General features: G+C 36.3%; 1 protein-coding gene across 1 annotated transcript in view; it reads left to right on the top strand.

The window, feature by feature from the left end:
- Positions 1-16,227, top strand: part of LOC306870701 (whirlin-like) — a gene marked incomplete at both ends in the record, with an annotated part of 51,555 nt that extends 35,328 nt beyond the window's left edge. Inside the window, 7 exons of the mRNA XM_079418126.1 lie at positions 5,727-5,930; positions 6,117-6,326; positions 7,286-7,354; positions 8,605-9,184; positions 10,406-10,587; positions 11,177-11,293; positions 16,045-16,227. Coding sequence (XP_079274252.1) covers positions 5,727-5,930; positions 6,117-6,326; positions 7,286-7,354; positions 8,605-9,184; positions 10,406-10,587; positions 11,177-11,293; positions 16,045-16,227 — 1,545 coding nt within the window. The remainder of the gene's footprint in view (positions 1-5,726; positions 5,931-6,116; positions 6,327-7,285; positions 7,355-8,604; positions 9,185-10,405; positions 10,588-11,176; positions 11,294-16,044) is intronic.
- Positions 16,228-17,332: the final 1,105 nt, after the last annotated feature.

Here is a 17,332-nt window from a genome sequence, read left to right as displayed (position 1 = left end):
CTATGTAAATAAATTGTTTTCCTAATGTTGCATGGCAAACAGTTTTTAAACCCATGATGTTTTTCAAATAAATGTAGATTAAAAGCTTTTCTCAAATCGATTTATCCGGGGCAGCCACTGTGTTTCCTCTCACAGTAATCAGCTAGATAATAATTGTGGATTGGAGACAATGCATACTAATTCATTGTTACTCAGATGATTACAGTCAGAACAGCTTTAGGCTTTAACTACATTTGAATGAAGACAGTAAAATGCATGCCGCGATCAATGCTGAAACATAAATTAAGCGGTAATTTATTTGATAATTTGTTGTTAATCCTTGTGCTAAAAAGGCAAATGGTGGCATCTATAAGTTATGGAGGTTTAGAGTCAACATAGTTATGCTTTGTCACATTTAAGGTTGAGGTAGAGAAGTGTTTTGACATTATTTCCTGGAGCATAAAAGCTGAACTTACAGAAGACAAGGGGAGTGATTGGTTCAGAGACCTTATAACAACCCCTCTCAGTCCCAAACATGCTGCTTTAAGCTGGGCTGCCTGCTGCCCTCCCCTCCTGTCCCTTGCGCCTCCGGCCTGGCACGCTTTTATTTTGTTGGAATGAACCTAAATCTTCCATCATTCAGTCTTTAATGCCAAGTTCACACTACACTGATTTGAAAAATACATCAGCGATGATACTGCCAATGAGAGAGCAAGATACAGGGCAGTGGGAAGTTCAGGGAGGAGTTATATGAAACAATAAATCATCCTATTGTAAAGTCACGCAGTGTGTAACCGCCTGTCGCTGATCTATCATGCAACCAAAATACAGCAGCAACTGAATGCTACCCCAGATAGTCATGCAGTGTGAAAACAATGGTGATCCAATGACTTTGAAAATCGTGCAGTGTGAACTCGGCATAACAGAGGCAAGAGACATTGAAGGCGAACGCAAAAAGGAGAAAATACTGTAGCAAGCAGAGCAAACTCACTTCACCATGCGTGAAATATTGGAACAAAATCCTAAATACTGAATTGGGGTTGGGAGTTTATATAAATGTATCTCTGAGGGGAACTGACTGTCTTAAAAAAAGTTTAGGTGGTATTTTCTTTTCATCTTACCTCCATATAATGGATATTAATGTGGTATTTAAAAGTGCAGGGCTGCTTTGTTTGCAGCAGTAACCAAGGAAATGCTGTATGGCTGCTGTTCCGTAAGAGTCACCTGCTGTCGGAGAGTGGATTTGCATCTTATTCAGTTTATCTGCTGTTTTTGTTTTGTGCAGGCATGTTTTATGTAGCATAATTTCACAAAGCTAAGGTCAGACCATTCTGTTTTTGTTTCATATTTTGAAATTATACAATCTAATTTACATGAAAAACTTCTCATGCTACATGTAACATGTTTGTTTGGATCGCTGTGTTACTTGCCACTTCTTTGTAATTATTTGTGAAATGTCTTTTGAGTGAAAAATTGTTATTATAGAAAAGATGTGTCTTTTTGCTTTCCTTCATGTTGCATATGTCGTAACCTACATAGAGCACAAGATGTGTAGTGTTAGCAAATTGCAGAGATCTTTAAGATTCGGCTGCACAAGTGTTTTCAACATTGATAATAAGGAGAAATATGCTGCTGAATAATAAGTAGTAATGGCTGCTGAAAATTTGGCTTTGCCACCACAGAAATAAATAATATTTCAAAATATATTCATGTATAAAAAAGTGATTTTAAATTGAAAAACAGGCTATTCAAAATATTGCTGTTTTGACTCCATTTTTGTAAATGCTGCAAAATAAATGCAGCCTTGCTGAGCATAAGAGACATCTTTAAAAAATATAAAAATTGCACTGACCCCAAACTTGACCTTGGTATTGTGTATGTTTGTGATTTCTGGAGTGTGAGTAAAAAACTGGATTGAGTGATCCGTTTCTTTAAGAATTAATATAGTGTTTTACAGAGAACAGAGAACTCTTTCTTTGTCTGTGTCACTCCCACATATTTTTATAGATTGTTTGATTATCTAACGTAATGCATCACATTATCATGACAGAGAGGGTCTGTCTAATCTTCCTGTTCTTGACGTGACTCTCTTAGTCCTGGATCCAGCTCTGAGTCATAACTAATTTCAATAAACAAAGTCAGACCTTGTGACATCAGCATCCATATTCATTGGCATTGTAATGTACAATACTTCCTGTAAAATCGCTAAGACTCTTCATGCTTGAAAAACAGCTAGAAATATCTCAGTTCAGCAGTAGTCATGGTGCATGTTTGGGGGCCGAGTCTGTCAGTAGGGTGCTTGAGTATGTGCGAATAAACTTGAGAGTTAAATTGGCAGACACTCTTATCCTGGGTTATTGATTAAGGCTGGCACAGTGGAACGCTAAGGGACAGTTTTAGTGATCTGGGCTGTGGATCAGCAATATCCAGGAATGCGGGCAGTAAGGAGGGATGGATGGTCCTCTCCATACTCCTGGCATCATCAGTCTAGGCTCTTTGCGATAAAGTGCAAACCAGAGTGCCAAATGAAAATCTGCTGTATGATAATCTATTTGTGCAAGATATTAAGATTTTATTGCAAATTACATCTTTCCCCCTTGGCACAGTTCAAACCTCTGGACTCAGGGCCGATGTACATAAATCACCTACATGTGGATGTTCGATAATTTACCAAATATTCCTTTGAACGATTTATAAAAAGCCTGTGCGGTATATCTACACTAGTCAGTAAGATTTCTTGTGTCTTTGAAAGTTTCTCACCAAGAAACCAAGGTCTCACCAAGGTTACATTTATTTGATCAAAATTGTGAAATATTGTTACAAATTAAAACAACTGTTTTCTATTTAATGCATTTTAAAATGTAATTTATTTCTGTCATGCAAAGCTGAATTTGCAAGACTGCATGCATTTGATCCAGTCCAGTCTTCACATTTTTTATTCTTGTGACTTGTTGACTCTTATTCTGCTGTGATCATTTTTTCAGGACTCTCTAATTAATAGAACCTTTAAAAGAATGGTACTTATTTGGTACTTATACTGTAAATATCAAAATGTAACAATTATAACAATGTAAATATCTTTACTATCACATTTTTCATCAATTTAATGCATCTTTGTAATGTGTATTTATAAATAATTGTGAATATTCCATTTTAAACTGCTGTTTTAGGCAATACACAGTAAGTGTTTTCCTTCACGACTTGCACAGATATTATTTGAACTGAACTGAGCTGGATGATGATGTCAATTATGTCAATCAATGATGAACTGAATTTTACTGAAAAATTGACCTTGCACTATAGACACACTATTTTTCTATTTAATACTGTAAAGCTGCTTTGACACAATCTGTATTTTATAAAGCGCTAAATAAATAAAGGTGACTTGACTTGACTTGATGACTTTAACATTGGACATTAGATGGCAACCCAATACAAACCAAAAGGGTTTAAGTAAACAAAATTACCTTTACCTTTCTTAACACTAAAAGGGAGTATCACCATAATCTTGGCTAACAATGTGCTAGTTTTTTTCCATGATATGGGCAGAATAGAAAACTTATTTTTACATTTTTACATGTTTGAGTGTTTGGTTTCAAAATGATTTAATTATCATAGTTTTACAACTTCGATGGTTCATGGGAGCCAATAGTTCACTGCACAAAATAAATTGTGGTGAACACAACCTTATTCATCCTCCTTGCAAATGAAACTGTATTTGCTGTAGTCTGGGTCAAGGTTAAATTGGATGCACAACCATTAATGTCAGCAGCAAAAGATATGTGAAGCATTTTCACCTCCCTTTTGGAAGTTGATAACTATGTGTGATTATATAATTAGATGTATTTAGTATTGTTTTTGTACTGTTGTCTGAGACCATATCAGACCCATTTTTAGGTTACGACCCACTAGTTGAGAACCACTGCTCTGTGGATCCGTCCCTATTTTTTCTCACGCTGAACTTTTGAAGGATTGTTTTCCAAATGTCTTTAAAAATGATTCGTACCTGATGATTTTATTTCTCTCAGTAAGTCACCAGCTACACCGGGGGGCATAGATATACAATGCATGGTGTTTCAGAGTTTGTTGTTTTTTATAGCAATAACAGGACTGGGAGATGTGGAGCGAATTGGATAGAGGCAGGAAGAGGAGAGAGACAGAGGAAGCTTGTTGACAGAGATTGTTGTTATTGTGATGTAGGTTTGATTAAGGAGAATGTCTAAAAGTAGAAAGCAGAGAAAGGGCATGTTTTCAAAGAGAAGGTGCATGACTAGCTGAATAAGAGAGAGAGAGGGAGAGAGAAAGTTTGTTACCCTGGGGTATGTAGCATTACATATTAGACATGGCTGGCTGGTGAGGTCTCAGCGATGCAGTCCTGCAGCTGCTATTCTCTCTTTCCCATGAGTGCCTGCTGCCCACACACTGACCTGAACATGCATATTACATCAGTTCATATCAACTACATGGTGTGATTAATGATTGCACAACTGTTTTATACCACTGTAGCACTACATGCCACTATTTGCTTATTTTCATTTATGAAAATAAATGAGTAACATTGGCTGTATCCGAAACTGAACCGAAGTTAGCTGCTTTCCCAGACTTCAAAGGTAGCGTTTTAATACAAAATATCTCCTAAGGGTTTCAGACAGGCTTCCAAGACACCATAACATCATCCAAAATCATCTAAAAAAAATTCAACAAGCTTAACAAGCAAACATTTAGTGACTAAAATGCTAATTTGTGAGTAGAAGTCAAAAATTGCAATTGCGTAAGTAACACTATGAGACTGTTTCAGGGTTATTATAGTTAATAAAACTAAAAAAATGTTACTTGAAATTGTATTAAATTCAGCTAGAAATGTAAAGCAGCATTTATTATTTTTATTTAGCAACTTACTAATACTAAAATAAGTAAACCCAGAATAAAAATGAATGAAAACTATATAGACCTAAAAAACAATAACCAATAAAAATGACACACACAACAAAATTACTAAAACGTTAATTCAAATTTAAATTAAAAAGGAAAACTAATTCAAAACATTAAAATAACAGTTTTTTAAATAACATTTTGAAAAAAAACAATAAAAGTGACAAACAACAAAATGACTAAAACTTTAACTAAAATGAAAAGGAAAAAGGAAAACTAATTCAAAATATCAAAATAACTAAAATAACAGTTTTTTAAATAAAATATTGAATATTTATATATATGAGTATATATAAATATTCAATATTATATATATAAATTTAAATGTATGAAATATATATATAAATTTAAATGTATGAAACTAAAACCACCAGGACGTGGTGGCAAGTCTTTATCTTAATCAAGTCTGAGTCATTAAATCTTTTATTAAAACAATTTGTTCAAAACACGGTTATTTTAGTTAACTTATACTAAAACCAAACCAAACCAAAAAACATATTTTAATTTTAACTAAACTTAAAATGAAAGTGGAAAATATAAAAATAAAAGATATTAATTAATAACAATAAAAACTATATCTCAATGATACTAAAAAAAATGCCTGATCATAAATGAATTAGTTCAAAAACATTTAGATTCATTTAGTAACAAAACTCTGATGTGTGTTGTTCTTAGATGGAGTAAAGGATACATATGAAAGGATATGATTACAAGTCAAACAAATGACGCCATCTATAATAAAGAGATTTTAAATGCCTGTGCAACAATATACATGTAGACACACCCCCTTTTGTTTTATATTCTCTCGTTTGCAGTCAATCTGTTGTAAAGTTATTGTGCCAGCGGTCGGAGCTGTACGCGTAGGAGCCTGGAGCTCACTGGAGGAGCAGGCGTACATGCTTCTGACTGAGACAGAGAGACAGACCATGAGCTATTACATTCAAGAGTACCAGCGTGCACACATCGGGGTAGAGCCTCTGGCCATGGCCCTGTTTGAACTCTTCAACACACATGCCAAGGTAAATGACTGAACAAAAAAATCTCAGAATTGCTAACAACCCAAAATGCATGTTTGTAATGTAATGCAAAGTGTCACTGAAAACTCTTTATTTGATATAGCATTGTTTTCAAATGAAAAATGTATCATATTTTGAATGATTTCAGGTGTTTCTTTTAATGATCTCTTGGCTGTTCCTGCTCCCCAGCTGTCCTTGCTGGCTGATGTGCGGACTCTGATCGCTCCGCAGGATCTGGAGCGATTCGACGGGCAGGTGTTACATCGCGAGATGGAAGCGTGGAGAGCTCGGCACGGAGGCCAAGGCCTCCTGCACCCTGACTCTATCTGCATCACCCATCCAGAGGGCCACATTCCTGCTGCCTGCCAGCTGACCACTGCAGTCCCCGGCTACAGCAAGGCACGTGGATGTATGAGCATCAATTGGCGTAATGCAGTGCTGTGAATATTAGTATGCACTGCTGGACAGATGCCCTGTTTAAATATTACTCTGCTAATATTATATTATAAGTACTTATATAAAAATACTTGCTTTTGGATATTTTATTTTTGCTGAATAAAACAGTAATATTGTGAAATATTATTACAATAACGTTTTTCAGGATTTTTTGTGAAATAGAAAATGAAAAAAACTGAATTTATTAATTTTTCTTTCAATCTTACTCACCCCAACGTTTTGGAAGTGTGAACTTAATATACATAATATTTATTCATAGAATAAATATTGAAAAACTCAAAAAAGATAAAGACTCAAAAAAAAAAAAAAAAGAAGTGGAAATAAAATAAAACTAATATTGTGAAATGGTATTACAATTGAAAAGAACTGGATTCTTTCATTAATATAAAAGAAACCAGGAAAAGGATTCTGTAATTCTAAAATTGCGTTTATTTGATCTATTTACAGAACTAAAACTTAAAGGTCTGAAAAGTAGTTTATGCATCAAAAGTAGCGATGTATAGAAACTTTAGTTATATATTAATTAATTAATCATTCATTTATTCATTAATAGCTTTCAGTGTTCTATCCTCATAATACCTATTTGGATGGAGAGAGATTTTTATTTGTAACTTTATTCAGACTGACTTCTACTGTGTCTTCATTGATTGGTCTGATCTGATATGTCTTGGTATTTGTATATTTGATTCCAAACACTATTGTAAAATCTCACCCACACAAGCTGTAATTGAGCTGAACTGATGAAAAAGGCTGAGAAATGAAGAGCTGCATCTCAAGTGGAACAAGGGTTTCTTAAACTCGAACATCTTTTTGATTGTATTTTGTTCTGGAGTGATTGTTGCTGTGTGCACTTGAGTCATTTCAGTGATTGTTTATGGGTTTTTTTTGCTTTGCCTTTATAGAATGAGTGCAGGTTGGATGGGAGTTTGATGCAACTTGAGAGTCTAAATTCTCTTCCTGATGTTTCTCTGGTGAGTTATTTACATTTTTGCTGTCTGCATGCTGTTAGACTGGATTAAATAAACATTTTATGGAGAAAAAGCAGCCAACATTAAAATGGCTTTTGTATTTTGACATTTGAATGTAACAAGAAAAGAAAGGGACATGATTTAGGACGAGGAAAACAAAATATTTATCCCTGAAATACAAAGACTGTCACAAGGAAATTGCAGAAGATTTATTTAGTTTTTGGATGGATACTTGTACACCTGTATTTTTGGAATCTCCAAGCTCAATAGATCAGTCTCATAGTTGGAAATTTAGTAGAGGCAGTGTATATGTACAGTATGCCTCTACTTGACCTTAAAATGTAAAAATGTACAGAATATGTGTGTTTTGAGTGTGTATTGAAGACGGGTCCCATTCCAATAGACAGCCCCCAAATAGAAATTTATTCTGAAAAAAATACAATTAAAATGCACAAAATTCGAAGTAATAGCACTAAAATCATCATGTAAACTACTGTTCAAAACTTTGGGTTTGGTAAGATTTTTAAATATTTTTTTAACAAGTCCAGTTTTAAGTATTAATTTCTTTAAATTTTACTGACCCCAAACTTCTGAATGGTGGTGCAATCAATTTAATATATAATAATAAAGAAAATATATTCCCAACATCGCAGATCTTCACATTGTATCAAATGTAATTTTACTGTACACTGCCCAAAAACATGGAGTAGCATATACCAGTCAAAAGAGCTTGTTACACCTATGATACCAAATTATTTTGATTTTGCCAAAAATTGCATGTTGACATCATAAAATATTCATAACATTAAATATAAACATTAATATATTCTAAATCAGAACACAGCCATCTGACAGATTTCCCTTTTATCTAGTCAATTTGCTGAAGATTGAGTTGTTCAATAGATTTTTATCCTAGCTTTTCTTGCTCTCATTTAATTAAGCATCAGTAGCCCAACATTAACTCTTGTAATCATAAACGATTATCTTGGATGAATCCGTAATTGACCGTCTTGTTATAAATGTGTGCTTATGCTAAATTGTTGTACATACAGACAACTCTATCATCTGTTAATTTCATAATGTGCTGACATTTTAGAAGGAAATGTCACCTTTTAAAAGCTTTAAATGTCAGAATGTGTTTTTTCTTATCATAACCTCCCTCAATGATAATGCATCCTTTAATTGCCTGTCTTAGTAGTTGAAAGCGACAGTGAGGAGATAAATATAGACAGTACGTTTATGTTTTATTTCAGGACAAGGTGCAGCCGTCGTCCGAGTCACCCCCCTCTTTCAAGCCTCCCCCTCCACCTGTTCGACACGCCAGCCCTAAAAATCAGACCAAACGACCTTCGTCCAAGCTGTCCCAGACCAATATGCTCTTTACTGCCCCCTGTAGGCGGCATCAGGAAAACCACACCCACAATCACTCGCACTCTCACTCGCCCTGCTCTGCTCACACCTCCCAGTGTACCATCCACCACACCACCTCCACCTGCTCTCACCATCACAGCTCTCCACGGTCATTATCCTACCACGCAAGCCCTTCTTCTGGACCCCCGTGTAAAGATTTGGTTCAGTTTCTGATGAGCAGGCAGGCGGCGGTACTCTCCCCGCACCTAGAGTCTCCAAATCGTTCTAGAGAGGGAACCCCCATGATCTCTCCACGCTCTTCTCCATCCATTTCGCCTTCACTGCTAATGCCTGCGCCGCCCCCCTGTAGCCCTGAGAAGCTCGAGGGCTCCCCCTCTACACACAGCTGCAGCGCCGCCCAGACCAGCCCGCTGCACCCTGAGCCGGAGACGACAGAGGAAAGGCCTCAGCCTCAACTACGAGGTGAAGACACTCTAAGATTGCCATAATTTACTCATGTCCTTCCAAACCTGTATGACTTTCTTCTTTGGAACACAAAAGAAGCTATTTTGAAGAATGAACAGTTTCGGTTACCATTGACTTCCACTATATAAACAAAAACACTGAGATATTTTATTTTTAAATATTCTTTTATATATTATGTTCAACAAAACAAAAAAAGTAACAGTTTGGAACAACATGAGGGTAAGTAAATGTTGATAGGATTTTTTTAATTTTTAATAAACTATCCCTTTAAGTTATAGCACTGAAATTGAATTAATAGTGTGGTATATTGATTAACCAGATTAAATCCCATATATCAGTATTTTCAGAGAAAAGCCTCTACTTGAAGATGATTCGAAAACTGGGTAACAGTCTTAGATCTTTATTTGAATGCTCTCAAATGAACTATTAAAATCTCAAAACCAGTCTTCTACACCAGCTTCACTCAGTAACATACAGCACTACCAGTGTAGATCATTTCACAAACATTTGACTCTTGTCTCTTATCTTTAGTGAATCAAAAACATAAAGAGCAACCAGTGTAATTTGATCCGTGGACAAATGACTGAATTATTATTATTATTATAATTATTAATTAGTTTTTTACAAGAAGTGTCAAAGTTAACTTCAGTTGGTATTCACAAATTTTTTTGGGGTTGTGTTGATGATTATACTGTATATATCTGATATATAATAAATTACACATAAATAGATTTTTAAGTTTCAGAATTTATATTTCTGAAATGTATGAAGTTTTCTGTATTATTTATAGCATTCGTTGTGGGGGAAAATTGAAATATGACAGCATGTATCACATTCAAATTGAAACAGGGGAATCTGTATTGATAACAGCCCTATTAAAAATTGGCTAAAGATAAAGGAGGTACTAATTTCTCTTTAGATGCTTTAATTTCTCAGATGGCAGGATACCTTATTACAAATTGTACATATGGTCATAGGGCATCTCATTCATCTAAAATAATTAATTACACTCATGTAACACACTAAATTGACAGCCCTAGTAGGTCCATCAAAACTTTGAAGTTCAGCACTTAGGGAATTCGTCCAGCTTCTATAACTCTTTTCAGATCCAAATATTGTGTGAGCTCCACATAAATTCTGAATGCAGATTTCTAATCTATGAAAGCTAAATTGCGGGGTTATTTATGGCTTTGTGTGCTCATTTGTCTGTATTCCCAGGAGCCACACTGTCCCAGCTGTCAGACAGTGGACAGACTCTGAGCGAGGACAGTGGAGTGGATATCGCAGAGGCTGGGGGGTTGAGTAAGGACAGCAGCCCGCGACCAGGTAAACCTCCATTCCTCCAGGTCACAGGTGACACACGCAGAGCGGAAGGACTCGCACAGGTCTCCGCAAAACAGGTGAGAGAGTTCTGTTGTTTAAATGAGTTTTAGTCATTTCATGATATAAATAACCATTATACAGAAGTCGTTTTTCAGTCTTGTTTGCCCTGCTGCTGTCAAAAGGAGGTTTTGGTTTACATTTCACGTTAAAGGCAGGGTAAGCGATTTTTCAAAAACGTTTTAGAAAACTGAGTCGGGGCTGAGTACCAAAACAAACTTGTAGCCAATCAGCAGTAAGGGGCGTGTCTACTCGTGATGTGGAGGAGAGAGCATTCAGTGAACAGCCGAGCCGAGCGACAGAAAGACAGAGATGGCGGATAAAAGGAGGAAACCTTCTGCGGAACGATAAGACAAGACGTAGGACCCGTGTAAATATCAGATCAGCTTTCCTGCGCTGGAGAGAACAGATCTATCAAAATAGGGGCGACCCTTTTGGGGTAGGGGTGTGTTTGTTTTGGTGATTTCAAATATCAACATTGGTTTCCAGAAATAGCTTACCCTGCTTTTAAAGTCTTCATTCGTGTCTTCCACCTTCCTTGTAATCTGTCTTTCTCTTTCTTCTTGAGTGTGACGTCTAAAGTAGAGTCTCTGTTTGTCATTGTTTTAGATGGGAGTAATGGAGCCTACACTTGTACGGGTGCCCAAGTGTGCCAGTACACTGGGGATTGCTGTTGAAGGGGGTGCCAACACCAGACAGCCTCTGCCACGAATTGCAACCATACAGGTGGGTCAGAGTGGGTCACAGTTCAAAGTCATGGCTAAGCAAGATTAGCTTTTTTTTTAAAGCAATCCCAGAATGCACAACAGCAAGGTTATTAAAAATATTGTATAAATACATACACTACCATTAGAGTTGGTAAGGTTTTTTTAATTAATAATCTTATTCAGCAAGGATGCATTATTTTGATCAAAAGAGAGGAATGGAAAAGGGAAGTGGTGTGTGACCAAGTATGGTGATACTCGGAATTTGTGCTCTGCATTTAACCCATCCAAGTGTACACACACATAGTAGTGAACATACACCTGGAGCAGTGGGCAGCCAATGCTGGGGCTGCCCGGGGAGCAGTTGGGGGTACGGTGCCTTGCTCAAAGGGTCTCAGTCGTGGTATTGAAGGTGGAGAGAGTGTTGGTTATTCACTCCCCCACCTACAATCCCTGCCGGACCCGAAATTCGGAAACCACGACCTTCGGGTTACAAGTCCAACTCACTATCCATTAGGCCACAACTGCCCTAAGAGAGAGTAAAGAAATGTATTGTTACAAAAGATCCCTTTTATACTTCCTATTCATTAAAAAATCCTGAAAAAGTATTGCTGTTCCCATAAAAATATTAAGCAGCACAATAATTAAAAATAGTTTTAAATTGTAAAATTTAACCAAATTACTGTTTTTTAAAATAAATGTAGTCTTGTTGAACATATAAGACTTCTTATATCTTACAGACTTTCGAATGGTTGTTTAAATAAATGTGAAAATCATAGTTAAAAATAGTTAAGTCTGATTAAAAATGAACAATTTCACCACAAATGCAAGTGTGCTGTGTTATTGGAAAATTGTATTGTTAGCTTAGCAATTCACTGCTCATAGTCACCTATGAGCTTCCAGTTTTCAAAAAAAAACAAAAACAAGCCTATATAATAGCATAGAAAGCTAGATAGCTCATTAGGTTTTGGAGCAGGGCTATAAGGTATGTTGATTTGGCATTCTGTAGTGTTCACATTTTTTTCTCTGTAAAATATATGAAATGCTATACATACAAGTAACACAAAGTCTTAAAATTACTATTCCTACAAAGTACCTTTTGTTCCTCTAATGGAAAGGGTAGCTAATGTACTGTAAAGGTCTGATATTACACCCATCGAGGTGCAAGATACAGTTGTACCTTATATAATGTGGTTTTAAAAAAGCTTCTAAAAACTGTTCCTTCATATACACATAAATGCTTAGTTCAGCAAAACCTGCTTCTCCATCATATGACTAAAATTACAACTCTGGATGAAACACAATTCCGGTTTTCTTATTAGAAATGACTCATGACAAGGTTAATACTTTTGCCATTAGACAGACCCCCTATCTGTGCATCTAGCGGTATTAAGATTAATAGATTAGAATTAATCTTAGTCATAACTTTACAGGAAGTTCTAAATATAAAGGAGCCAGTTTGTTTTTCTCTCATTCCTTTTATGACCTTTAGTCCAGCATCTGTTAGCTAATGGAGTGCATTAGCATATTCAGGACCTGTTTATGTACATGTCTCCGTATGCTTGCGTCTCTCAGTGTTGTGTTCGCTCAACATGAAGGTGAAAGAATGCCCCTTTAGCGCAAAGTGGCTTTGCACGGAAATATGTTTGCTTGCATTTTTAAAACAGATTGGAATCAAGCAGCTAGTGATATGACTATAGCTTTAGGGGATGAAAAAGTAAGATAACTTGTATCTAATAGCGCTTATAGAGATGTTGATACCGCTGACCAAACACAAAGTGCTGTAGCGGTGTTGCTGTATATGTATTCTTTGTTGATTGGTAGAGTATCCTTGGAATTTGCATAGACGGTCAATTTACGCAATCAGCATTTGTAAATTTCACCATTGGAAGGGTCACAGGAGAACAAAACTGTCACAGACCCATCTGGACATGTTTCATAATTAAATGCACAGCTTTTTATGTCCTGAGACATCACACCTGTCTCTTTGACAGCCCTGGGGCCTGTACCATGATGGTAGATGAACAAACTCAGATTTACAGGATAAGTACACGATGTAACTACAGAAGAGTCAAGCTTTAAATAGGAAAAATATCGAAACTCTTTGGTCATTTTTGAGCAAGATGCTAACGGTCTAATTAGATTCAATGATCTATGCTAAGCTACGCTAAAAGTGCTACCGCTAGACCAAGATATCGGCTGAATGGATTCGAAAACGGTAAAACTCAACTGTTTAACTCTTGGGGAGTTGGAAAATGAGCCTATTTTCGAAAAAAAAGTAGAGTGTTCCTTTAAGAGATTAAAGTATATGAGGAATTTAAATGCATTTACTCAGAAAAAAGTACTTGTCCAATAAAGAAGACAAGTAAATGAAATTATCTTGCTCTATTAGTGCAGTCACAAGTGAAACATGTGAAGTTAGTTTATATAGTTAATAATATATAACAATAGAGACTCGAACATGTAAGGTCACATGTAGCCATTTTTAAAGTGTTGCCTATTGATTCTACCACTTATATTACATATTATCTGTATATTCATTCAAGATTCAAGATTCAAGATTTTATTTGTCACATACACAATTATACAGAGTATAACCAGCAGTGAAATGTAGGTCAGGTCCGCTCCAAGGACAGTGCAATTATATAGAATACAAATATTAAGAAAAAGAAAAGTAGAAAAAATAAAAGAATAGAATCAAATAAAAGATAAAAAATATAAATATAAATGTGCAAGTCAGTATGTTGTTGACTTAAATAGTAATATAAAAGGAATGTGCAAAAGAATGTGCAAAAAAGTTGTACAGGGTATTTAAATAGCAGCAATATGAGGTAGAGAAAAATTATGAATAGCTTATTGATTTAGAATAAATGCTTTATAATAATTGTTAAACTATAAGTGCTTGTGTGTAATGGATTTATATAATATAAGTCATATTATAATTATATAAATCATATGTAAATTGTAATTATCATTAAAGCCAGACAATTTTGTTGGATTTTTTTTTAAGGTACATTATAGTGACCTTTAATTTGTAGGAAGAGAAACTGGGGGAGTGACTTTTTTTGCATCAGACATGTGTCACTTTGCTCACATCTGATTGGTCCAACTTCAGTTTGAGATTTCTTACCCAGAACATAACCTGCCCCTGAGTAGGTTAGCTGTGCACTGTAAGTTACTATGGCAACCTTTCATGGTACCTAAAACCCAAAATAGGTGCAAACTAAACTGAAACTTACCTGGCTAGCCAGCTATTCCAGCTTCATGGTACAGGCCCAGGGCTCTTAAAAAAGAGTTTGGGATGCAGCCCACAATTAAGCCAAACAGAAACACTTAGGTTTTGGTGTGCTGACATTGGATTGGCTGATGGATCTTTAGAGGCCGGGGCTTCTGAGAAGAGGAATCTGTCTAATGGTGCATTCAGTCATGTTAGAAAGATCAAATTTATAAGTTAAAAGCCACCACAATTGTGAGAAATGAAGGATTTTTTTGAGTGAGAAAACATTGATGCAGTGTTGGTAGTTTAAGCCTGTGAAATCTGTGATATGTATGAAGTTATATATTTTATTTCATTACAATAAATGCATGTAAAAATACAGCTGTATTGTGCAATTATACTACTATATATATATATATATATATATATAATGATTCAGTTTACAGCAACTTCACGAATTAAATAAAAATATGAAAAAGGCAAAACACATCTTGTATTTACTGCAGTATTTTGGGGTAAGGTACATGACTATATTGCTCCAAGTAAAGTGATGCGAATGCACCTGAAGCCGTAATTGCCACTTTCAAACTTCCCAAGAGGATCTTAACGCACCATTATTTGTTGGCTGGTGTATTTGAAACAGCAACTGTGAAAAGAAAAGCTTTTTAAAGTGCTGCTTGATACCATCAGATTATTCCTCTGCTCATTTGATTGTCCTGAAAATCCTGACCTTCACAGGAAGGACAAATGATTAGAAAAATAGAGATTTATTTTCTAGCTTTAAGCTAATGAATTGTAAATGGATTTGAGCTTGATTGTCCTTTATACCCTACACCAGGGTAATACTTATATTTCTCCATTTATTAAAATGCCATATTCAGAGTGATTCACTTGTCTTGGAAAAATGTGCTGTGGATCATATTTCAAAGCCAAAACAGGCATAATGACTCTTCATTAAAGCAGTATTTTTTAAAGCATCATACAGTATGTGATGTTACATGTCGTCTGAAACAATAACGAATTGAATGCAACCTGAAAGAAACACACAGCACAATGAGGCAATGTCATAAGTGTAACCATGACTACCGCACTTCCAGACTCCTTAAGATTTACTTTGGTTGTAAATCAAATGTTCATTATGAAAGCATTCACTATACTGTCTTTATGAGAGATGAACAGCTCAGGTGTCATGTAGAGATTTAAACTGTAATAAATGTTGACAAATGAGATCAGACTCCAGCAGATTATATGACAGCGGTGTAACCCGTTCTCATTTGCGCCGTAGAGGACTATTAGACAGCTCAACAGAAGTTGACAGCCAGAATGCTCATCTTGGTTATCTCTTTCTTCCTGTCCTCAAGCGTTTTATCTTTATACTTTGACAGGAGGTCAGCTAACAACCCCTCAATATGACGTGCCATATCTGAGAGAGCAAGTAGTCATTTTCTCCCCCATTTCCCACTTGTCTTTTCTCTCACACTTTTGATAGATGATCTCTCTTTATGGAAAGTTTGAGACAGCTGCTTTGTTTCTCTCTTTCTCTTTCTGTCTCTCAGAAGGGGGGCTGTGTGCATATCTCTGGACAGTTACGGGTGGGTCAGGTGATTCTGGAGGTGAACGGCGTGACGCTTAAAGGCATGGAGCATCGGGACGCAACTCGGATCATTGCCGAGGCCTTTAAGACCAAAGAGAAAGACTATGTCGACTTTTTGATCGCCGAGTTCAACTCTCCTCTGTAGAAGTCGTCTCTTGAGAGTTTACTAGACGCCACTGCGAAGACCTTGCACTTTACATCATGTACACACAGAGCAGCTGAATGAGTCATGCTTGTTATATCTGAGTCACAGTTAGCTTAGAGTTCAAAAGCTGCAACACACCCACCTTTTGTCTGTGTTCTTGCTATAACAGCGAGCAGCTGCCACACATCTTCACTGAGCCTGTTCCTGGTATGTTCCAGTGGATGATCTGCAGAGCCAAGACTGTTGCTGATATGATTGATAGGATGAGATCAGGGCTCTATCAAGTCTGTCAGATCTGTGCCACACACACACACACACACACACACTCACTCACTCTCACTACCGTTAAGTTTGGGGTCTGTATGATTTCTTATGTTTTTGAAAGAAGTCTCTTATGCTGTTATCTGTGAATATTTTAATTAGTGCTGTCAATCGATTCAAAAATTGAATCGCGTTAATCACAGCCCAGTCCGTTATTTCAACACATTTACAGTTAAGTCCTAGTATTTTAAATTTGCGATTAATCATGATTAATCACAGTCCTGGACCGCAACCCACGGCTCTGTAATTTTTCCCACGACTGTATTTTCAAAATAGCCCAATTGTGTGGGGAAACCGCGACCCTGGCAACACTGGTTCCCTGTACCCTTATCAAATATGATTACATATCTCTTGCGCACTGTTGCTCTCTCTCTCTCTCTCTCTCGGACACACTCGCTCTTTCTCTCCGTGTTCCAATCACACAATCCCTGCATCCCAATGTGCATACTATCCACCCTATCTGCCCTAAATAGTATTGAAAATGACTAATATCACATAGAATTTAGGATGGATAGTGTTCACATTGGGACGCAGGCAATGATTTCCTTCCGCTCTGCGGTGACGGCAAAAAGTTGGGGTCAAACCTTATCAAACGATTAATTTGCGTTAAAAAAAATATTAAGGCGTTAAAATTTTTTAGATTAATCGCATGCGTTAACATTGACAGCCCTAATTGTAATATATTTTACTCTGTATACAGCCATTACTTTAGTCTTTGTTGTTACATGATCCTTCAGAATTCATTCTAATATGCTGACTTGGTGCTCAAGAATGATTTCTTATT

This window comes from Barbus barbus (assembly GCF_936440315.1).
Source record: "Barbus barbus genome assembly, chromosome: 6".
Lineage (NCBI taxonomy): Eukaryota > Metazoa > Chordata > Actinopteri > Cypriniformes > Cyprinidae > Barbus > Barbus barbus.
Note: the sequence above shows the minus strand (reverse complement) of the source record. Positions and strands in the feature narration are given on the sequence as shown.